The sequence below is a fragment of the Eufriesea mexicana genome, unplaced genomic scaffold, assembly GCF_001483705.2.
Source record: "Eufriesea mexicana isolate 0111107269 unplaced genomic scaffold, ASM148370v2 scaffold1146, whole genome shotgun sequence".
Lineage (NCBI taxonomy): Eukaryota > Metazoa > Arthropoda > Insecta > Hymenoptera > Apidae > Eufriesea > Eufriesea mexicana.
In genome coordinates, this window is record NW_016909275.1 from 1,519,567 (window position 1) to 1,545,344 (window position 25,778).

The 25,778-nt window shown below is 33.3% G+C and overlaps 1 protein-coding gene across 1 annotated transcript in view; it reads left to right on the forward strand.

Annotated features, from left to right (window-relative positions):
* Positions 1-25,778, forward strand: part of LOC108547657 (uncharacterized) — a 192,991-nt gene that overhangs the window by 94,635 nt on the left and 72,578 nt on the right. The window contains exons 7-11 of the mRNA XM_017900257.1: positions 17,354-17,488; positions 18,715-18,873; positions 21,895-22,068; positions 23,982-24,201; positions 25,119-25,420. Of these exons, the coding sequence (XP_017755746.1) occupies positions 17,354-17,488; positions 18,715-18,873; positions 21,895-22,068; positions 23,982-24,201; positions 25,119-25,420 (990 nt within the window). The remainder of the gene's footprint in view (positions 1-17,353; positions 17,489-18,714; positions 18,874-21,894; positions 22,069-23,981; positions 24,202-25,118; positions 25,421-25,778) is intronic.

Sequence of the window (25,778 nt, forward strand, 5' to 3'; positions counted from 1 at the left end):
TCGAAAGCTCGGCCCTCGACGTCGAGAAGGCGTCGTTCTTCTTCCTGGCTCCTTTGTGTCTACCCCGAATGATCGAGGGCGCGCGAAAGATCCGTCGTGTCGCGATAAAACGCCGATCGATCGTCCGTGTAATTGGCCTCATTTGGGTACATCTTCCACGCCTGTGTTTTTCCACCTTCGGCTCCTTTTTCCTCCACTTTTTCCACTTTCTTCTTCTGTTTCCTTTTCCCACGAGCTGCCAGTTGGTCCTGCGTTTCTTCTCAGTCGCTTTATGGTAAGACCGATAAGGCGATTAGAATGGAAATGGAGTTATTGCCGAGATGTTCAGCCATTTGGATGGAAATGGTGTCGTGATGACCGTCTTAGGAGGGAATTTGTCGAAGTTCCTCTGGTATTCGTTCTGATTGATGAAGTTTGGCGAAGCTGGGCTTTAAAGGGTCTCAAGATTTTTCCTCGTTGCTTATTTCAGGCTTTGTGCGAGTTTTGAAGCATTTTTTGGACTGGGAGTAGAGAGTGGGAGAAATTGTACAGGATATTCTTCGTTTTGGAGTTCGAAATTAAATTTGATTATAAATAGAAATTGAAGTTTCTTGTCGTTATTGTGGCGAATTTCGTAATTTGCATATTTGTAGATTTATTTTGAAATTATACATATAGGGGTCGATTTAAGAATTTTTAATGGATGCTGTAACAACTTTTCAGTGTTATGTTAATTATTTTGTTTGAGAGAGAATTTTTTGAAGCAGTTCACTCAAATTTTTTCAATTTTAATTTCGGTAAATTAATCACAGTAAGTTGGTACGTAGTAAGGGCTCTCTTAGACAATGAAACTGAATAAATATTAAATTATAAAGACATCTTTCATAATACAGGGTGTCCCAAAAAAATCGTATACACACTTTAATTTACTTTAATCCTTTTCTAGGTACAACCCATTTAAGATAATGATTGATTTTAGACTAGACTTTGAAAAACGTAAATATATTTTAAAGTGCTACCATAAGTGTGAAAACATACTGGAAGTGCAAAGATGATTTAATTAAACAGTAAAATATATACTGTCTTTATAATCGCGCAAAGTATCTATACATTTTGTAGGACACCCTATACTTACATTAAAATTCGTATTTATTGGTAGATCTGGAAACTTAATACTTATTTATCGGAATTATTTATTAATTAATTATTCCTTTAATTTTCCAATAATTTTTTAAAGACTTTACTATTTAAAATAAATTTTTTAAAAGTCCCTAATAAACTAAAATGGGAAATTTACATTATCACCCTGTACTTACATTAAAATTCGTATTTATTGGTAGAGCTGGAAACTTAATACTTATTTATCGGAATTATTTATTAATTAATTATTCCTGTAATTTTCCAATAATTTTTTAAAGACTTTACTGTTTAAAATAAATTTTTTAAAAATCCCTAATAAAGTAAAATGGGAAATTTACATTATCATGCTCACGAGAGAATAATTGTAGTAACTATTGATATTCAACGTTCCTTTTTTCTTAATTTCCGATCCGTTAATCGTGCACTTAATTCACCATTAATTTTTAATCCATTTATTCCTGAATAAGAGAAATTTTTTTGCATAAAATTCCTAATAAGTAGAAGCGGGAGGTTTAAATCATCATATTCGTGGAAGACTAATTCGCCGGACGCGAGTGGTGCTTAAACCGGAAGTAATTGGCCGGGGATCGATAAAGCTGGTTCTTGAGGCCATTTTTTTAGTCGGGTATGCTTCCTTTTTCATGTGAAATTAAACCAAAAACCGGAATTCGGTTTAATAGAGTGCAAATATGAACGCTGTCTGGATAAAACGAGATTTTCTGCTCTAGTAACGCACGTGATTCCCGTCGTTGTTGCACGAATGCGACGAGGATGGCCGCTAATTACGATAGATTGTCTCATTACACTTCTTATTACGTGGTAGTTTTGTTTTCGCCGTAATTGGGCCTACACTGGTATTTTAAATATTAAACAAGAGAAAGAATTCTTCCTCGACGGGCTGAATTGCTTAATTAGTTGAAGCGACTATTAGCTGGAGGGGTATAGTTTAGTTTTAAACGTGGATAACAACCTCGACGCTGGCCAAATTTAATTTTGCACTTTATGCCAGCCATTTTTTGGCATTTCGAAGGTAACAGATTCTGAAGCACTTACTCGAAGTTTATGACATTAAAAAGGATTGAAATATTTAGATTCGAAGCTGGTAATTTCTGGGAAACACGCGAATTTCGTTGGAAGATATAATATTTATTTCTTTGCTTATATTATTCACATTATTTATTTATTTATTTATTTATTTGGCACTTTAGTAAGAGTATCGACTCTGTGACTATTTAATTAAATGCTAATATATATTAGTTGTGTCAAACATTATTATAATACTTGATTTATACCTCAAAAATTATTATCGACCATGTAGGGTTAATTTTTATATTATTGTACCCCCCAAACACAAATTTATTGATAAAAATAGACACCAAAATAATAGGGAAATGTTAATAGGTGTAATAAATTTATTAAATAGAAGAAATATCAAATTATTTATTAATTACTTATTTTCGGTTTTCTTTTCTTTCGTACACTCTATATATTAATCGCGACACCACATTTTTTTAGTAATAATACATTTAATATTCCCCCAGAAATTACTATACAATGAATTTCTAAAAACAATATTACACTTTTTAATCATTGTAGAAATATAATAATAAATCTTTCGTGTATTTTAACAATTCAGATATTAGTATCATCTAATTCCCATAAATAACCACATTTCTGGGAAAAGAGTTCATAAATCAAAATGGCGGATCGGGTAACCTCCACTTACCTTACTTACCGAAATATTAATTATAAATTTTAGAGCAATATTCCTACTTTACAATTCACCGAAAACAATTTATCAATGAGAAATAGGAAACCAGAGATCTATCCTTTCTGGAAAAAGAGTTCATAAATCAAAATGGTGGATCGAGTAAATCGCCTCAGAAGTTTCCTTTCCCACAGATCTCTCCAGACATCGCGCTTATTGAAATATCAATTTAAAATTTTAGAGCAATACTCCTACTTTACAATTCACCGAAAACAATTTATCAATGAGAAATAACAAACCAGAGATCTGTCAGGTGTAACTAATTTATTTCACTAACGACTCGATCGCCATTTCAATCCATTCCTGTATTTTCGCAAACATCTGAAAGATCAAGCTCCAACGAATTCGAATGGAAGCACGTCTGGGAAACTAAAATTCCGCTTTACACCTTTCATCGCGTCCATCCGGCTTAAATCCAGCAGAACTTCCGCTACAAAGGCGATATAAGTCATCTTTCGACGAAATCGTATTAGCGATTCTCGTTTTGAAATTACCTTCAATTATATTCCAGCTGGACAAAGGAAACATCGCGAAAGTAGGAACTCGAAAGGCGAAGTTTACTCCTGGGGTGGTGAAAGGGGACGGAGAATGGCGATGAAAAAAAGAAAAGAGAAAAGGGGGATAGAGAAACGTAACGGGTCCCTGTAGTTTGCCTGCTTGATAAGGTTCCCTTAGACGAAAGAAAGTCGAGCAAACTCGTCGGGAAGTTGCTTTTCCAACCGATAAGTCCGGATTCAATTACCAGGCCCGGCGAAATAGCGTCGAATTTCCAAGCTGCTTACTCGACGCTGCCTGGTAATTGAAAAAGGGAAGAAAAAAAGGAGCCGATGCAATCGAACTTTTACCTAATCCTTATTACCCACCCTGTCGATAACATGTACGGTTTCGTTTGCGTGAGAAAATTATACAAGGGGACCCGTCCGATCTGATCAATGCTGATGATTAATAGTGGAATTATCGAGTCGTAATGCGCAGGTAAATATACTACGAATAGACAAATTTACCGTGATAATTAAAGTGGTATGGTGGAGACAAATAGGTGCACGTAATGAGGTTCCCATGTGAATTAATGTTTACATTAATTTTGTCGGAAGCAGCTGCACGGTTTTGGTAAATGTGCAGATAAAATATATAATACTTGTGATTTTGCTCGGTTTTATAGTGGTGGTGTTAAGGTTAATTTATGGATAAAATAATTTTATTTATTTAAATTTCGTTGTCGGGCGTGGTTCTATGTTAATTTTATTCATAGGCTTTGCAATTAATTTACTTTGATTAAATATAATTAAAAATTAGTGGATATATTTGATTAATAATTGGTAAATAAAATTTGTTTGGATCGATTCCTGTTAACCCACAATCGTTTACTTTCAGTAGATTAAAATAAAAAGGTAAAATAAATTTATTCATTTTATTCATAGGCATTTAAAAAAATTTCAATCCACGATTTATACTTCTAAATATATTATAGTAGTTTATCCTGAGTAAATATAATTAAAAATTATATTCTATTCGTAATTGGTAAATAAAATTTGTTTGGATCGATTCTTGTTAACTTATGAGTAGATTGAAATAAAATAAATTTATTAATTTTCTTTATTAACTAAATTTATTAATTCATAGGCACTTAGTTCAAAAATTTTGTTCTACACTTTCCCATTTTTAAATATATTATTAAATACCTAAAGTATAATAATAGAGTTATTAGAAAGGAAATTTTTAAATATATAATTAAATATATTCCATTTTTAAATACCTAAAGTATAATAATAGAGTTATTAGAAAGGAAATTTTCTTTATTATTAGAAGCATTAGACGTTATTATTCTTTTTCCAAGTGATTATACCTAACAAATTGAATTAGATTTTGAGATTCTGGCAGAATTGAATCCTTTAAAATTTTCCTCTGGATTTGATCCATTTTTATACAGACGATTTCAGGGAATTTTATAAAATCTCCGAACATTGGTTTTATAAACATGATGATTGCGGAGCCTCGTGAAAATATTCTTTCCCTCTCGATAGTTCAATCAGATAAATCGATGAACGACCATACTACTCCCGTTTCTGGAAAAAATACCTCTCCCTTGAAATCACATTTTTCGTCTATTTTCAGCAATTTCCTCGCCATCTAAAAAGAACAGATTCAATTGAATATTTTGTATCGGTTCGTAACGAGTTTCTATATGACATTGTGATCGAAGGAATTTGAAAAATAATACCCTCGATGGGGGACAAAAATTCTCGCGTCATCTATACAGTACTATAGTCATTGAAATGCTCTATTCACTGATCACTGATCTAAATCCTGGCAATTTTGCAATTCTAGAATTGATCAGTGAATAGATCAGCTATCGCTAGAGATATTTAACCTTTGCACTTGAGAGGCGCCTCTCAGTCACCATTTAATCAAATTCCAACGATAGATATTAATTAATATATCAAATTTACAATTACCTAACGATACGTGGAACATCAAAGTAAAATAATTCTACGTCTTAATTTCTATACGATTTCTTATATATCGTTTTAAAATTATCGTCGACTTTATGGCAATAAGTCTAAGTTATTTTCTTCCTGTAACGAAAAAATCGTCGAGTGCAAAGGGTTAACACTAGAACTACCGATCTTTAATCGGTACCTAACTATAACGTGCACAGATTATAGTAATTTCAGCGGCACGATGAATATGAATGAATATATTGATTACAGTTCTTTCTTAATACGAGTTGATACCAATTTTATTCTTAAAGCAGGTGCATGTGTTCGGTGATTGCAAAAAGGAAAATTCTGGGACCGGTCATTTTCACTGGGTTGGTAATTCTAGTGTTAAAATCACTATTAACAATGAATACAATATTTCATGCAGCCATCTATACAGTACTATAGCCATTAAATTCATCTATTCACTGATCATCTAAATTCTATAACAATTCTAAACAAAAATTTGTCTAACATTATTGTTAATGTATTCTATCAGAATTTGTTTAAAATTGCTTCAACGTGTCACGAATCCATCAATTCGTATAATAAATTTTTCCATGAAAATTAAAGTAGGGAAAAATAAATTAAACAAATAAAATTTTATCGACGACTGAATTTTTTAAAGTAACTTTTTCCAGTTATATTTTTCTTTTATCTTTTGTCGTGGTAATACAAAGGTTCTTTGAATCCGTTGAATGGATCGTGTAACATTTTATTCTGGGACAAACAGACGCCATTAACGATAATTCTCGTGATCGTAATTTTTCCAAACGCGTGTGTGGAGAGATCGAACGATTTCAGAAAGTGGGACACTCTATGATTATTTTTTTGAATAAAGACATGAACATGAAAGAAAGAAAATTCTAACTTTCTGCGGTATTTTCCCTCCTTTTTGTTGTTGTCAAAAAGTAGGTCGGAGTATGTAGGAGTTGGTAGTAGTACACCTTTGTACTGTCGGTAAAATACATTTTTCCATGTAAGAAATTATTTAGAAATGCGAATTGTACGTCAAGAATGTAGTGCGTTACACACGTACGCAGAATCTACGTTATGCATTCGTATTATGCATAGGAATATACATGACACTCGTATTAATGTATATATACACATTAACTCAAATTTTACGCTTTCTCGTGGCGAAACTTGAATCGCAGTAGACGAGAAAATTAAAGTAAAGAAGTTACGCGATTAAAAGTTTAATTATTTGCAAATTTTACTTAAATTTTTGTCTTTTTACAGTAAAATATGGCTTAGAATAATTTGCATTATTTTATTTCGTGTACTCTATATTATTTTATTTACATTCTTCTATTGTAATTTAGTTATATTTATAGTATTTACCGTTTTATTCCATTTTATATTTCATTTTTGATATTCTATATTTTAAATATAAAAAATAGATATTTAAATCCTTTGCACTCGGGAGGCGCTCTCCAGTCACTATTTGATGTAATTTCAAAGCTCGATATTAATTAATATATCAAGTTGAAGATAACGTAACAGTGTGCGAGGTGTCGAAATTAAATAATTCTACCTGTTAATTATTATACGATTTTTTGTTTACTGCTAGAGAAATATCATCAGCCTTATAGCAGAAAATTTTTCAACTCGTATACATCTTTAGCCAAAAAATCGTCGAGTGCAAAGGATTAATATTCTATATTTTATATTTTATATTCTATATCTTTTATTTTAAATTTTATATTTCATATTCGACATTTGATATATTACTTTCTAGTTATATTTACATATTACTATCTAGTAATATATTTATATCATCTTAAATTAACTGTAATTAATTATTAACTTTGCAAATACGAAATTTCATTCTCTCCAATGAAAACTCACCTACTACACATGGTTTCTTCGAAGTATGAATGATTTTCGTTGGAGGCTGATAAAAATGAAAGAAAATGCAATCTTTCATGAGGAAAATCAGCAAGTCAAACAAAACAGTTCCGTCCACACCGCTATCACTCGAATACCACCCCGAAGACCGGGTCCCGAGGGAGGCAACAAGAAATCGATCGCGCGTGAATTCCTTAGACCTGCAAAGAGGGATGAAGGTAGAAGCAATAAGCCACTGGCTCGTAAAAATTCTCTTTTTTCCCACCCTCTTCTCCGGTAATGAGAGCTGGAACTGTCCGTGGCGTAAGGAACGAAATCGTCGATATGAAAGAGCAATTCCTCCCTCGGGGGTGCCGATTCGCTCGAAAGTGGCCGAAATATCACGGCCATTATGATTTCCAACGATTCGAGCGACGTTTTGAATATTAACTGGACCATCGCACCGCGGGACACTGTCAATTTCATCGAAACGTTGATTCGCGCGTGTCACGCGTGTTTGCAAATCGTTTTGTCCTAGCTGTCGATCGCTGGAAACCAGCCTCGTTTCTATTTTCCCCCGGCTTCCAAAGCGTAAATCGTGTTTCGCCTATTATGAAAGTTAAATGCCGTTAATCGAGCTGGGCTGTTTCGTTTTGCCTGCATCATCGGCGTTTGCTTGAATCGAGATCAATTTTCACGTTGCCGCGATTGCAGGGGTGCGAGGGAATTATGGGGGTGGGATTTTTTGAGGTTCATTCGAGATGAGAGTTTCTCTCATTGTTTCCAAACTCGATAGGAATATGGTATTTTTAACTATTTATGAGTCGATGTTCTTTGGTTGGTTTTAGGGTAGAGATAATTTTGAAGCTTAGATGGGGGTGAAGAGAAACTGGACGTTGGGAGAGGTGCAGGGCGGATTAACTCGTCAGGAAATTCTATAATTCCGTAATTTTTCTGTCCTAATTTCCTAAAATCCTTGAATTTAGAAATTCGGACTTCGAAATTCTAAAATTCTGAAATTTTTCTATTTTGAATTCTTGAAATTCTTAAATTTAGAAATTTTATTATTCTGAAATTTTTCTATATTAAATTCCTGAAATTCTAAAATTTTTCAATCCTAATTTCCTAAAATCCATAAATTTAGAAATTCGAAAGCTCTGGAGACTCTGAAAGTCTATAATTCTGAAATTTTTCTATCCTAAATTTTTAAAATCCATTAATTTGGAAATTCGGACACTAAAATTCTAAAATTCTAAAATCTTTCAATCTTTCAATCCTAAATTCCTAAAATCCTTAAATTTAGAAATTTAGAGACTCTAAAATTCTATAATTCTAAAATCCTAGTATCCTACAATCCTATAATCCAAAACCTCCAAATTTCCAAAATTCTTATTTAAATGAAAAATTAAAATAATTAAAAATTTAACGGATGAAATAGAATATAAAAATACATATTCTATCTCAGAAAAATATAAATTTACATAAATACCAATCACATTTAATATCCCACTGATTTTCCCTGATATTTAATATTAATTTTCTCCCATTTAAAATACTCGACAGAATATGAATAATTAAAAAAAGAAATTACATTTTTCATCGTAATAGCCTCTACTCAGCTGCTCTTATTATCACCAACGATTAAGCAATCCGAATTAATTACGTTCGTAATTACCAATAACTCACATTCTACGTCTCCTTATTTCCATCGATCGCAGAGAAAATTATAATCGACCAGTTTGACGTAGTAATTACCGCGTTAATTAACGTCCGCATGTAATTTTCAGAAATTTCGTAACATGGTAACCTAAACATTTGCCGACCTGTTTGACGGTATAATTGCCGTACTGATCAACGTAACCCTGTAATTTTCAGCAATTTCGCCGCGTTCTAAACATTTCATGTTTACAGAGCTTGTCCATGGCGATTAACGATGTCGCAACGTTACGAAATTCATTCAATTATCGTCTCAAAGGGAAACCCACTTGACTCGCCAGAAATTATCGGTTTCTTTCGAGCTACTTCGCTATCGGTGTCACAAGTAATTAACTCCTCGATTCGGGATTAATCGTTGGATATTCCTTCCTCGTAGTTCGCTATCACCTCTTTCAAAATATGCCACGACGTACTCCGAAATGATTTTTAATCATCGTAACAAGCGCGTTCAGTTTCTCCATCATTGTCCTTTATTAGGAGATTATTACTCCAGGTCGTATTCGTTATTAAATTACGCGAGAATCATGGGAATTCAGAACTAGAAATTTAAAATTTCACTGGGTACGGTTTCTTCATTACAAGAGACACTGTCTACTCTTTATTTTCAAAATTCGAGCGAAATTAAAAATATTTTGAACAGTGTAATTGGAGCTAGAAATTAAAAAATAATCGAAAGTTGAAGCTACTTTTTCAAAGCCAACGAAGTTCGAGGATTAAAAATCGAAATATAAAATATTAAATTTGAAAATCAAATTTGGAAGTTGTTAGGTGAAACTTAAAATTTCAAATTTGTACTCTAAACTGAAAAATTTAAGGTTTGCAAATCGAGGAGTTCTAGATTCCCACGATCACGATTCTAGGATTAAAAATTAAAATATAAAATATTAAATTCGAAAATGAAGGTGAAACTTAAAATTTCAAATTTGTACTCTAAACTGAAAAATTTAAGGTTTACAAATCGAGGAGCTCCAGATTCCCACGATCGAGATTCTAGGATTAAAAATTAAAATATAAAATATTAAATTCGAAAATAAAATTTGGAAGTTGTTAGGTAAAACTTAAAATTTCAAATTTGCACTGTAAATTGAAAAATTTAAGGTTCGCAAGTGTAGAAGTTCTAGACTTCAATACCCAGAGTTAAAATTTCAGATTGGATAGTTCGAACAGAAACTGGAACGTAATTAAACAACCCCTTTGAGGGGACACTCGGATGTCACCTGCACCCACGAAAAACCACGATTCGTCGTCGAAAGAAAATTCGAATTTATACTTGAATTCGCAGAACCCTGAGACGCTATTGCCCCTAGGAACGATATTTCATTTTACAACTCGGCAAACATTTCAGATAACCGCCCCGTCGATTCCATCAACCCTGGCTGTGCTTTTCCATTGATTTTTCCGCTTTAAAGTTTCGCGATAAAGGAAAGTACAACGTCGTTTCGAAAGAAATTTTATTATCAGTACAGGCTGCTTGGCCTCTGGCTATATTACCCGATGTTTAACTCACTTTGATAAAGTCGATCGCCAGAGGAACCGTCTCTCAAGCGGAAGACGAAGAGAAAAAATAATTCTTCCTCTCGGGGAAGCAATCTATCGAAACTTTAAGGGCCTCCTCCGTAACAGGGTTTCGAGCCGCCATTGTTGCCCCGACGAGTGGACTCCTCTGCCGTTTAAGTCACTCGAGATTGTTTAAACAATGAATAGCTCCGTCTCGGTCAGAGAAACCGCGAATGATAATAAGGACGATGGAAGTATCGAAATTTCAGATTCCTCGTAATTGCCTCGCCTCGATGAAATAAGGCTGATAAATTAGGATGAAACGAGGCTTCTTTCTTTTAAATTGATTAATAGGGGTTGCAGCGCGTACCTTCGTGAAAGTTCAACGAAAATAAGAAGACCCTGTTGTGCTCCGTAATATCTCTGTTATAATTTCTCTCCTGTAATGAAAGTGGTGGAGAGAGAAAAATTTACAGGCGATATGAGGGAAAAGAGGAAAATGAAAGAGAGGAAAAATTATTACGTTCATGGGGATGCTGAAAATCTGAGCTCCTTTTGTGGATTTCGTGGATCTTGGAAGGGTAGGAACGTAAAAGAAATTTTTAATTCGAAATTTAAAATTCGATCAATTTTATCGAACAATTTCTTGCATTGGGAAATGATTTACTTGTTTATGTAATAAAAATTTTTGGTTAGGTTATTTAACTCTTTGGAATCATTCTGGGACACTGCTACGTTTGTTTAAAAATAGTTCTCCAATTCTGGGAATAATTTGAATTTTATTAATCTAAAATTAAAATGGACGAAGCATATTAATTTTTTCTTATATATTAAAAAGTATGTTTCTTTATTTTTCCAGATGTTTAAAAATTGTTTTGAATTTAAAGTAACACGGTTACTTTGACAAATAAATTTTAATTAACAATTTCTTGCATGGGAAATAATTTATTTGTTTATGTAATGAAAATTTTTGGTCCTTTTTCTTTTGCTTATTTAACTCTAATTATTCTGGAACATTCTTTCGTTTGTTTGAAAATAGTTCTCCAATTCTGGGAATAATTTGAATTTTATTAATTTAAAATTAAAATGGACGAAGCATATTAATTTTTCATTGTATATTAAAAAATATGTTTCTTTATTTTCCTAGATATTTAAAAATTGTTTTGAATTTAAGGAAATACGGTTGCTTTGACAAATGATCGTATATATATCTACGATATTTTATATTGTGTAATTTAATTAATATTTTATTTATCGTCTTTTACTTACGTTTCACGTAATTTTTATTATACCTCTGTCTATATATTTTTCTTCATAGTTGTTATTATACTGTTTTAAAAATAGGACTTACAATCAGAGATAGAAACAATAACGAATTTTGCAGTGGAATTTTTAATTTTATTTAATTAGCAATGGAATAATTAATTCGAATTTCTTTTTAATTTTGTAATTGGAATTCTTGTAATTGGAATCTAATTTAATTCGCAATGGATCGATGATACTGCTGTATGTTCAACATGCTTTTAAATGGAGAAAATAAAAATAAAGTAATGATGTGATATAAAATAAATAAAAGACGTGTAATTAATATTTTATATATACATAAATTTGGGAATTGTAACGTAGCGATATTTCCAGGCAAACTGTTGGCTAAACTTGGATATTTTTTCTCGAGCAGAAGAAACAGGGATGCTAGAAGAGAAACAATGCGAATTTTCAAAGACTACCCTTCTCTTCATTCTCCTATTCTCTTGTTCTCCCTTTTCTGTATTTTTTTTTCGTTCTAACGAGAACTATTGACCCATATCCCTCGTTCTTGTGATCTCCTTCCTTCTTACCTCGTTGCTAGCCCAAGCGATAATTAGAAAACTTCATCACGTTAATTGCGATATTAACACGATTCGTAGGAGACTCGAAGCACCGTGTATTGAAAATACGACCCGGCACACGCGTGCAGATATCGATTCCGTCGACTAACTTCAACTTGGTAAATCGCCTGGAGAAAATGTGAAAGGAAATTCAAATTTTTAAGTTCAACGAGTCTCGGTTTCCTTTCATTTCCCGACTTATTTTTCGGATAAAAACTGGAAGACAACCGCTGAGCCAATGGACCTGGCAAGGGTTCTTAGATAACTTAGAAATGGGGCATAGATAACGGGGATAGACAAACGTAAGAGTAGAGAAAATACAGAGAAAGAAAAATATCGGAGAAAAGAGAAATCTTCCGCATAAAAATTTCTCAGATTTCCTAGGCTCATTTTTAAAATTTATTAATTAGGATTAATAAACATAAAAATAGGAAAGGTATTAAGAAAATATTTTTAAATGGAAGAAAATTCATTTGCATAACAATTTTTTATTTTTTATTAAATTATTTTGTTATTACTATTTTATACAACTATTTTGTGATTAAACGAAACGAATATATCCATCTGCATAGGAATATTTTATTTTTTCCTATTAAGCAAAAAATCTGGGAAAGGGAAGAATTCTGTATTTTTGCATATTTATTCTGTATTTTTTCTATTATTATTTTTAATAATAATTATTTGTCGTTAAAATAATTATTAATTAAATAATATTTAATTATTATCGAATTAAGTTCAGATAAAAACAATTAGTCATGTGTATAAAAATATAGAAGAAAAATATAAAATATGGCAGGAAAGAAATATTTGATAGAAAATATACAGTTTTTTTTTAGAGAAATTAGAATTTTGAATATCCTTGGAAAATTCACATCCAGACTGTTGCACAATGGATAGCATTGCCTGTTTTCCAGAAGGCAGTGTATTTCAGTGTATTCCGTGTACGTGTAGCAAACAGACACAGGTGTCGTCGATCGATGGAAAGTTTCAGGATGGCCCGGGGCCACGAATTTCCTCGGTGACGACAGTGAATCAAGCCTCTTTTTACATTTTTCTTTGCAACTTTAACGCATCTTGTTATCTGTCGGGATAGCACATACCCGAGGCAATAAAATTGAAAGAGAGAGAGGAAGCAGTGACATTTCTTTGAAAAGCCATGCAACCCTAATTTCAACTTTTGCGTCACTTCTAATAATTCTTCAAATTTTATTTTTCGATTTTTCAAACCTTCAAAATTCTCCCACTTTTCCGATATAAAATTTACTCGCAATGCGATTCGAAATATTTTCGATAAAAATATAGAGTAAAATGGAAAATAAAAGATATAGAACAGAAGATGAAATAATATTTTTCATTTATTTTTAAGTTGGTATTACATAACAAAATTTCTATTCTTTGCGAATATTATTTTTCTAATCGCTCCTTTTTTTTTAGAATAATTTCAAAATCCAAAATTTAAAGAATATCAATGACAATTTAAAAATATAATTTTCATATGAAATTCAAAAATACAATGGTATTTCTCATTTATTCCTACACATTTGGTGAACGTTTTCATACTAATTCTTTTTTTTAACATAGTTTCAAAATACAAATTAAGCATCAGAATTTAAAATCACAAATCTCAAACAAGAATTATTTTATTCAACAAATCCTTTTGATAAATATATTAATCATAATTTAAAGACACAAATCTCAAAATGTCAAATAATTATTTCATTTATTTATGACAATATTATTATAATAAATCTTCGAAATTTCATCAATCACCACTATTTCTAAAATAATTTTTGTTTCTTTTAAATCAACACAGAATCCACAAGAATCCCCGTGAAAATACCAGGTATAAAAATTTCAACCAAATAACCGGAAAAATATATCTATCCAACAGATACTTGCAACAAAAGGACAAAGAGGAAAATAAAAATCCAAATCCTTTCTCTGACGTCAAAACATCCTCTGTATTACACATCTCCTACATTACAGACCACCTCCATACATACAGTAAAAGATATGCAAAACGAGAAACGGCCACATAACACTATCCACCCATAAAATAAAAGGAAAATCACAAACACTGAGTACGAAAACTGTCAAAATCCTCAACAGGATTAACGCGAATTAAAGTATAATTAAAAATAAAAAAAAGGGAAGTAAAAAGGATTTTTGATACTACGTGGAAAAACGATTTTTGTGTATTTTGGAATTTTTTAAGGTTTCTAAACCCAAACACTCTTGACATTTTTTCAGGGCCGTACTCATCCCAATTCTACACATATATATTCAAAATTTATGTTAACCATCACCGCAGTAATTACTCTTTCGAGTCTGCAATTAATACCATTTTACAACAATTCTTCCTTTGAAGTAACTGGAAAATGTAGAAAGTCTTGATGAAAATAGCAGGTATTACAATTTGAAGGCACATTTCTCGAGCAAATGGTGAAATAATGTCCCCGTTTGTTCCCCGCTGTCTCCCATAGCCTTTCCAATATTTTTATTAATATTACTTCGATAACGATGCCAACAATGTTCGATAATAAAAACTTATTGGCTGTCACCTGGATCGTTTCGACTCGTTCAGACATATGGGTGGAAGCTGGGATCGGTCTGAAATCGTTGCGAACTCGCTTCGGCATGGCCGAGCCCTGGCAGAGCTAGGGGTTAGGCAGAGAGGCGAACGAAGATTCGCTCTTTATCTTGTTTTAATTGCCACGGTCCAGCGAATGGACAATTACGAGCATACCGTGGCATGTGCTTTGTAAAATTATTCGGACCCTGATGAAAAACGGCGACGCTCGGTTCATTTTAAAACCGCGGATAAACGCTATAAGATGGCGGCCAGGGACCGGATGATACGGCCTTTATACAACGCACGCGTTAAACGTTCGTTTATGAAATCCCATTACTGCGTTTCGTTCCCTGTTTCATCGTCCCCGTGCTGGAATAGCTACGGAATACGCGTTAAAATTGATATCGCGGGGTATTATTCCGATTACAACGAGATTCCGCCATTTCAGTGTCAACAAATGCACGCGCTGTATGCACAGGTGTTCGATTCGCCTTTTAATTTTATTTTAATCGCTTGTTCTTCCGCTCCTGAGTATTGTGAATGCACCATTATGCCGCGGCGAAACGATCTATTATGCTTATCTCTAATGAAAACGGGATTTACGTGGAGTAAATTGAAATTCGGTGCTTCAGGTTTGGTATTTTTAACCCTTTTCTGGAGAGAATTATGCTGCTTAAAGTTTTTATTCTGGAGTGATCGATAGTAATGGTTTTCTAAAGTGTTACGAGTGAACAGAATTTTGATTATGTAAAGGTATTGTATTTGGAAAAATTTGAAATTAGAAATTGGAACTCTGGAATTTAGAAAAAATAATTTCTTTGTTATTAATGAATAATTATTTCAAATCTTTAATTTTAGATTTAGGTGAAAGTATGTAGTTTATCTTAAAAAGGAACAGAATTTTTATTGTCTAGAGGTATTGCATTTGGAGAAGTTTGAAAATCGAAATTGGAACTCTGGAATTTAATGAAAATAATTTTTTTTACTAGTAGATTTTTAAAATTAATTTAAGAATGAACTGAATTTTGATTATGTATAGATATTCCCTTTATAGAAGTTTGAAATTCGAAATTCGAAGCTTGGAATTTAATAAAAATAATTTTTCTTATGATTCGTAGATAATTATTTCGAATCTTTAATTTTATATTTCGATGAAAATATTTTAAAAATGAACAGAATTTTGATTATGTAAAGGTATTCCTGTTTTACAAGTTTGAAGTTCAAAATTCGAAGCTTGGAATTTAATACAAAATTATTTTTCTTGTAATTCGTAAATAATTATTTCAAATTTGTAATTTTATATTTAGGTGAAAATCTGTAATACATCTGTAATTCTTTCACTACAAAGCAGAGAAAATTCTGATTATCCAGAATTAAAAAGTGTAGATAAGATTGAAAGTGAAAAATTTGTGATTTAATTGTATTAAACATCTTTTTATTTTTGATTACGATAAAAATTAAGTATCAAATGCAAGGTTCTTTATTTAAGAGGAAACGGAATTCTGATCACAGAGGGTTAATAAATTTGGAGAAGATTGGAACTCGTGATACCAGACTTTTTTGTTTCACCTTCGGAATACTTGTTTCGTAGCAGAGATTCCAGGTTTCAAGTTTCAGATTCCGAATACCAGATCTGAAATTCTTAAGTCCTGGTTCCACATTCCCAGCGTCTAGTCCCAGACCCCCAATTTCAGGTTCTAAATTCTAAATTCTAAACTTCGAGCTGCCTCGTTTACAGTTTTTAGTCTCACATTCCGAATTCCTAGCTTAACTCCTAATCTCAGTTTCCAAATTCTGAATTTTCCGAACAGACAGCTCCTAATTACTTCAAATTCCAAGTCTCCAGCGCTAATTATCGAATTCAGAGAATTTTAACTCCACTCACTCAAAAAAAAACAAAATAATAACATAGAAATACCATAAACCACAAAACATTATCGAATTTAAACACACAAAATATTTAAAAAATATTGAAAAATATTTTAAAAAATTTTAAGAAATTTATAAAATCATAATTTTCATTCCGAATTCTATTATCAGCTTTAAACACGTGTTATGAGTAAAAATCTTGGTCATTTTGATATGCCTACGAAATATTAATTTTATATTAATACTTATTCCAGAAATAAATTCGTGAGGGAGGAAATACCGATTTTCGCAGAGAAAAATTGTACTATTTATTTTCTTAAGATTTAAAATATTTGGAATACAATTTAATCCCGATATTTTGCTGCATTCACCCGTAGAAAAATATTTAGATCATAGTCTAAAGGGAAAGAAATGGGATGAAGATACCGACCAGTTGGCAATAAAAGAGCCGAGCATCGGAGTATCACTCGCGCAGATTTCTATCGCGAGTTTGATATCGATATATCGTTTTCTTTTACCGTGTGATCCTTCCCTTTTGAATGATTTCTCGTTGCCTTAGGATAAGATAAGCGCCTGAAGAATGGCGGATCGGGCAGGAACGTCAGCTAAAATTTATGTGTTTGTTCTGTTGCAGCTGAACACGGAATGGGCTCAAGTTGAAGTTATAAATCTGATCAACGATGGCAGCGGTCTTGGATTCGGAATCGTCGGTGGACGAAGCACCGGTGTTGTCGTCAAGACGATACTTCCGGGAGGTGTCGCCGATCGAGTGAGTTTATTAAATTTTCCATAAACATTCCAATTTTCCTTTTTAATTATTACTTATTTGATATTAACCCTGTTGACGATTTTCATACTTTTCTCTTAGCATTAAGCTTTTATTGCTTCATTTTTAATTTATTAATTAATTTATTTGTTTATTATTATTTTGTGAATTTTTCTCGTTTTACATATTTTTTTACTAGCGATGTAGTCTGTAAAACGATGCATTTAAAAAATTTATTTAACCGAAAATTTATTCAAATTTCGCGAACACGGTAATGATTTTTTCCATTTCTGCAAAATTAAATTTTGCACACGAATCTTTTTAATCGGTATTTTTCTTGCAAAATATTCTTTTTTGTGGATTTTTTATTTTATTTTATTTCTATTTATTTATTTATTTTTTGGCTTAGTATTTTAGTTATATTTAAACTCTGTGATGACAGAAAGACATGGAGTATTTCTAAAATCTTGGAATACGTAATTTAATTAGGTATCTTATTTTATATATACGTAATTTATCACTTAGAAATCTCGAAATTAATTTTGAAATTCTACCTTTTCGTATTAACAATAACCCTATCATAATTTTTAAAATTTGCATAATGAATAGTTTTTTAAATTTTCATTAAAAATTCCGCAATTTTTTTTCCCATATACCTAATTAATTTTCCAATGTCTCAAACTATTTCATTTTTTTATATATACGTAATTTATCAATTAGAAACCTCGAAATTAATTTTGAAATTCTACCTTTCCGTATTAACAATAACCCTATTATACTATTTAAAATTTTAATAACGAATGGTTTTTAAAATTTTCATTAGAAATTCCGCGATTTTTCTTCTCTTATACCTAATAAACTTTCCAATATCTCTGATTGTTCCATTCCCTCGTAGTTTATCTTCGTTCTCATTCACCGGCTATTTGACCGCGGTAGATTTAGGGTTAAATCAATGAGTAATTGTACGTGAACTGGATGACTTCCGGTTAGCTTAAGCTCTTCCCCCGCCATGATTCCCGACAGTTCCATACCCTATTGTCGACACGACGGGAAATCGAGTTAGCGGAAAGCATGGAACTTGCAAGTGCCAAATCCCGGCATCGAAATACCCTGTGAGAAAACAGGATACGGTGGACACAGAGGGAACAATATAAAATAAACGAAGCAGGGACATTTAACCATGATCGATTCGCGAATTAAACACGGTTCGTCTGCGCCACGAATTGCAGGATAATCGGCTGCAAAGCGGGGACCATATATTGCAAATCGGAGATGTCAATCTGCGGGGAATGGGAAGTGAACAGGTTGCGGCAGTTCTGCGACAATCCGGCACACATGTGCGGCTCGTTGTCGCGCGACCTGTGGAACCAACGTCGCCGGATTACCAGGTATTGTATTCCAATTTTTTCCCTCTCTTTTTCCCTCTTTTTTTCACCTTTTTCACCCTTTTTTCCATATTTTTAATATCGTGGAATCCGTATCGGGAGCTCGGAAATTTGAATGTTTCGACGTCAGGGAGTTTGGGGCGATTGGAAATTTGGAGATCCGAGGATTTCGGGATTTAGGTGTTTGAAAATTGGAAGCTTGGAAACTGCAAGCCTGGGGATTAGAAGTGCGGAAAATTTCAGAATTATTAATATCCAAACCTGGGAATGATTAATTTTTAAGATTCGAGGCTTGGCATTTCTCGAATTTCAAAAGCTAGTGGTCCCAAAATTTTGGAAATTATTGAAGCTTCGATGCTTCAAAACTTTGGAAATTAAAAACGTTCGAAGCTTTGATTTGAAAATTAGGAATTTTGAAAATTTATAAATTTAAAAATTCGAATTTTTAAAAGCTTTTGGATTAGGAGATTTGAAACCTATTTCGATTCGTGCTTCATATATATTTTTCCCAAATGAGTCGATAAATTTTTAATTTTTAATTCATTGTTAAAATTAATTTCTAAAATTACAATCTAATTTATCCATGAAAATGTGAGGAAAATTTTAAACGAGTCTTTCGAATTTCGAGGAAGAAATTATATCCTTCTTCTAGTATTTATTAACGAAAGAATTTACTGCTTTTTTCGCAGTGCTTTCGTTTAATTTTCTTAATTGAGGTTCTTGCTGCTAGTTGAAAAATTGAACGAATCGATTCGATGGAAATTCTCTTTAATTGAATGGTAGCAGAGCGTTTTCATTAAATCATTGGATCGGACTGTTTGCACAGTAAATACTGTCATAATTGATCGTCTTGTAGTTCTCGCAGGCATTACTAAGCTAAAAGCACTCCAGTCGTTCGACTTTCCTCGTTTTCACAGCAGCTATATCACCTATTTACTTCTTGCGATACAACGTATTCACGATGTCACTGGAATTTACTTGATTGCAAAAAGTTCCTCTCGATCTTTTAGCTGTTAATCGAACGAACAACGATTCCATTACTGTAGCTATACGGGTTGTCCCAGCAACGGTAGTACAACCGTGAAGCGGGTGATTCTACGTGAAAAAACAAATCGAAAATAAAGAATAAAATTTTTTCATTCGAAGCTTCGTTATCGAGAAAATCGATTTCAAATATTTACCGAGAACGCGTGCACTTAACTTTGACTTACAATTAGATGGATAGCCGCCAGTACATCGACATCTGGGGTAAACCAGAAGAGGGGGTAATTCTGCGTGAAAAAGCAAATCGAAAATGAAGAATAAAATTTTTTCATTCGAAGCTTCGTTATCGAGGAAATCGATTTTGAATATTCACTGAGAACGCTGATATACCGATGCTCCGCCCATCTAACAATCAGTTGAGGTTAAGTCCACGCGCACTCAGTGAATATTCAAATTCGATTTTCTCGATAACGAAGCTTCCAATGAAAAAATTTTATTCCTTATCTTCGATTTGATTTTTCACGTAGAATCACCCACCTGCCGGTTGTATTAATATTGCTGAGACACCTTGTATATGAAGCTTATAAACTTGGAAAACCACATCGTGAATTATAAATAAAATATAATATGTAATTGGTCCTCTTGTAAAAATAATATCAATATTTTTTAATTATCTTTTTATATTTTAAATTGAAATTGTATATTTACAATTAATTATTTTACTCTTTCATTATTCATTGGATTGGAGTTGCATTTCTTGTCTGATTGCAGTTATCAAAGTGAAGAATAGTGTAAAAATATTTCCTTTTGCATTTTCTTTTTGCATTTAAAAATTTTTATTTTTATATCAAAATATATTTTGTTATTTCGTATTAAATATTATTAGTATAAAGGGGTCCAAAAATTATTAGTTCATTGGATGTTTTAAACAAATGTCTTGGTTCATGATATTCCACCTTTTCACTATCCTATTACTTCATTTCTTTCATTGAATTCTAAGCTCTTTTCACTGAACCCTTTTATCATACCTTTTATCATAGTCAAATCTAACCTATTTCTGGTTACTCTTGTGCAGTGTAAGTACTCTCGTTCTACATCATCTATACGATTGAGCATACCTCAGTAATCCTGTTCATGAAAAGAAATTTCATTAATACTAAAAACAGAAAAGCAATTAAAATGATTGATCTCGTGTCCATTTTTGAAATTACTGAGAGTTTTCAGGTGCTTTTAACAAAATTAACGTTGATTTTTATTCGAATAAAAATATGATTGTACATATCACTTCAATTATTATCTGTGTATAGTATATTTATGTATAATATCAATTCACTATTTATACATAGATACATGGTACAGTAATCCTAGTATTAAAAAAAAAAAATTCAGTATAAATATCCCACATACCACTTTAATTATTATTATCTGTGTATAGTATAGTTAAGTATAATATTAGTTCACAATTAATATACATAGATACATGTTATAGTAATTCTAGTGTTAAAAAAAATAATTCATTTTAATTATTCCACGAATGAAAATTTCCAAAAATATAAAGAAATTAGTTTAAATAATTTCTGAATTACTATACAAAATAGCACAGCTATACAATACACTTGCATTTCATTCCATTTCACTGACATTTAATTTCACTGTAGCCAATGATAAACAAAATGAATTAATATTATGAACCAAAAGCCACAAAATTTCATTTAAAAAATTCACTATCTCTCGCATCACTATAACTATACAAAACTTATTAACAACCTAATCTACCCCTCTCTGTATCATACAATTTTTCAAATTAAATTCTTTCGACAACTTTAATATTCTTCACGAGACAGTTCACCAACCATTTCCAGTTCAAGGACATATACACCCTATATAAGAACCCCACAATCACCCTGTGCGAGAACCCCATGTGACATGACCCTTCCAGAAAGAAACGCAAGATTCGTTGATGAAATATATTCGAATGACTGGAATTGTCCCCAATCCCAGATTCGGGCCAGAGATTCCAATCGAACGTGGCGTTTTCAGGCACTCGGCAGCCACGCTCCGATCGTACCGACGAAGATTCTGGGTGACCCCGACGAGCTGGACCGCCACCTGGTGCACGGCGTGCCGGAGACGCACAGCATGCGCCACGTGCAGCCGGACAACGCGTACGACAATGGCTACATGTACTCTCAGGAATCCGACGTCGAGATGCACGTGAGTCGGTCGAATCTTTTGATATTTCGACGTCCTTGTTCTCTTGCTCCTTGGTTCCACTATCATTCCATTGTGTCCTTCGTCACGGGTGCCATTTTTTGGTCCGAGCGACGAATTTCGACGTCAGTGACTTTCAGTTCTTTGGTTTCGCTATCATTTATTTGTGTCTTTTGTCAGGGATGCCATTTTTTGGTCCAAGTGATGCATTTCCATGTCATTGACCTCTGGTCCCTTTGTTCCTCTATCATTTCTCTGTATCCCCCGTCGTGAGTACCATCTTTTGGTCCAACTGACGTCAATCGGCCGAATCTTGTGACATTTCGTTGTCATTAGTCTCTAGGCCCTTGGTTTCGCTGTCATTTCGCTGCGTCCTTCATCAGAGGTGCTATTTTTTCGTCTAGTCAACGAATTTCCTTGCTCTTGGTCTTATATTCCTTTGTTCCGCTGTGATTTCGTTGTGTCCTTTGCCATGGGTACCATTTTCTTGGCCCAATCGATGTCAGTCGGTCGAATCTTATGACATTTCGTGGTCCTTGGTCTCTTGTTCCTTGGTTCCGCTGTCATTTCGTTGTGACCTTCGCCAGAGGTACCATTTTTAAGTCTGACTAATAAATCTTGTTGCCCTCGGCCTCTGGCCCCTTGGTTCCGCTATCATTCCTCTGTATCCCCCGTCGTGGGTACCATCTTTTAGCCCAACCGACGTCAATCGGCCGAATCTTATGACATTTCGTTGTCATTAGTCTCTAAGCCCTTGGTTTCGCTGCCATTTCGCTGTGTCCTTCATCAGAGGTGCCATTTTTTGGTCTAGCCAACGAATTTCGTTGCTCTTGGTCTTATACTGCTTTGTTCCGCTGTGATTTCGTTGTGTCCTTTGCCATGGGTACCATTTTTTGGCCCAATCGATGTCAGTCGGCCGAATCTTATGACATTTCGTTGTCATTAGTCTCTAGGCCCTTAGTTTCGCTGTCATTTCGCTGTGTTCTTCATAAGAGGTGCCATTTTTTGGTCTGGCCATTGAATTTCGTCGTCCTTGGCCTTAGGTCCCTTGGTTCCGCTAGCATTCCTCTATCTTTCGTCAGAGGTGCCATTTTCTGATCTGGGTAACGAATTTCGTTGCTCTTGGTCTTATGTCCCTTTATTCCGCTATCATTTTGCCATGTCCTTCGTCGCGGATACCATTTTTTGGTCCAACCGACGTGAATCGACCGTATATTATGATATTTCGTCGTCCTCATCTCATATCCCTTTGTTCCGCTTTTAGTCCATTGTATTCTTCATAACAGGTACCATTTTTTAGCTCAACCCAGTGATGCATGCGTCCTGTGTGTACCGAGTGTACAAAGATATTAATTCCCTGATAAATCTCGAAACGAAAATCAATAATTAGGCACCATCTTTCGGTGCAACCCATGAAAGCATATTTCCCATGAATATTACATTTTGCAAAGATATTTATCCTCCGATAGTTCTCCAGTTTTAATATTTCCTTATAAAAATATTGAACAAAAGAATAACATACTTTGATAATTTATGAAAATCAGTTCTTCAATGTTTATAATATCGAAAGGATTAAAGTCTACATAGGCAAGACACATTTCCTCTTCCTGACTTTATTCTATAGTAGACAAGTCCGCTTACCGAAACTCGTAAACCTTGCACCAAAATCCTCTTCCAATATTTTTCTCGGAATTTTCGCCTTGAAACGAGGAAGAAAGTACGATATATCAAATTTGTATCTTCAAACGAATTGCTGCGGAATTTTAAAGTTACGATTTAAAACTTCCAACTTTGCAACTGTGCTCTCTGTATTATCAGCGTCTCCTTCCCGTTGATTCTTCGAGCAACTCGCATTTGCATATCATTCGACGTTATTGTCCTCGAAGCATTATCTCGAAAGGACGGTTGTTCGGTAGGCAAGACCAGGTCTCATCATGGACGTAGTACGCAATCCAATGCCAATTGGAGCGATGCCAGTGATACCGACGGTTCCGGTGCAGATCCCGGAGCTTCCGGTGCTCACTATGGACACCATTGATGTTAATTCACTGCCAGAAATGGAACGGTTCACCGTCGAGCTTAAGAAGGACATTTACGGCCTCGGGATCACCATCGCTGGATACGTGTGCGAGAAAGGTAATCCCCGGCGTACGAAAGATTTATGATTCCCGTTGTTTCGCGTGAATTATTTCTGACGCGCGGGCAGACCAAAGCTCGGGAAAATATAATACTTTGTAGATATTTTGAATCCTCGCGACGTGGTGGACATTTTTTAAATTGCATTTGTACTTTTCGTAGTATATCGTATTTATAAGAATTCGAAAATTTGGAAATTTGCTACTCTGGGAATTTGAGGATTTATAAATCTGAAAATTCGAGGGTTTAGAAATTTTTTAATTTGGGAATTGGGGAATTTGGAATATCGAAATGTTGAAAATTTGGAAATTTGTAAACTTGAAGTTTTATAACTTTGTGACATCGAGAATTTGAAAATTTTAAGTCTAAAAATTTGAAAATTTGGAAGAGTGGAAAGTAGAAGGTTTAGAAATTTTAAGATTTGAAACTTTGACAATTGGATAATTTCACGATTTGACTATTTGGTAATTTGGGAATTGGGAAATTTGTAAGCTTAAGTTTACAATTTTAAAACTTTGTAGCTTCGAAAATTTGAAAACTTTAAGTCTAAAAATTTGAAAATTTAAAAATTCGGAGAAGCGAAAATTCGAAGATTTAGAAATTTTAAGATTTGAAACATTGACAGTTTGATAATTTGACAATTTGACAATTTGACAATTTAGTAATTTGGGAATTTGGAAATTTGTAAGCTTAAAATTTTAAAACTTTGTAACTTCGAGAATTCTCAAATTTTTATGTCGAAAGATTTGAAAATTCAAAAGATTAACAATTTAAAAATTGGAAGGAGCAAAAATTCGATAGTCCAAAATTTAAGAAATTCGAAAGTTTAAAAATTTAATGTGATATCGTTATAGTATCTTGCTTAGCAATTGGAGGCATCTTTCTCTAAATATCATCTTACCTTATTCCAATTACAGAGGAGCTCTCTGGTATCTTCGTGAAGAGCATCAGCGAGGGCAGTGCTGCGGATCTGAGCAACAAGATCCAAATAAACGATAGAATAGTGGAGGTGGACGGTCATTCTTTACAGGGTTACTCAAATCACGAGGCCGTCGAGGTATTAAGACGCACTGGACAAACGGTTGTCCTATGCTTGGAGAGATATCTACGTGGACCAAAGTACGATCAGCTTCAACAAGCAATTGCGGCCAGTGAACTGAGACTACCTCAACCGAGCTCTCCATCAATCACCAGTTTGCCAAGCTTTCCAATTAGCGCGGTGAGTATCTATTTTCCTTTTTCCAATCGCATCATTCAAATGAAAAATATTAAATACAAAAACAGAATCTTTTTACTATCTTTATACTACACACCTATCTTTATATCCCTATCATCAGTCTATTTAAATTACTTCAGTATTAAAACGATATTTATTGTACTTCTAAGTACTTCAATTTAATTTAAATATTGAAAAATATATACTATAATATTATACTATACTATTCAATATTATAGTATATTAAGAAAATTGAATTATTTTCAAATTAATCGTAACATGATTTTGTCACAGGATAGGGAAATTACCACTGAAATAGAACTATAATACTATACTATATTATACTATTTAATATTATACT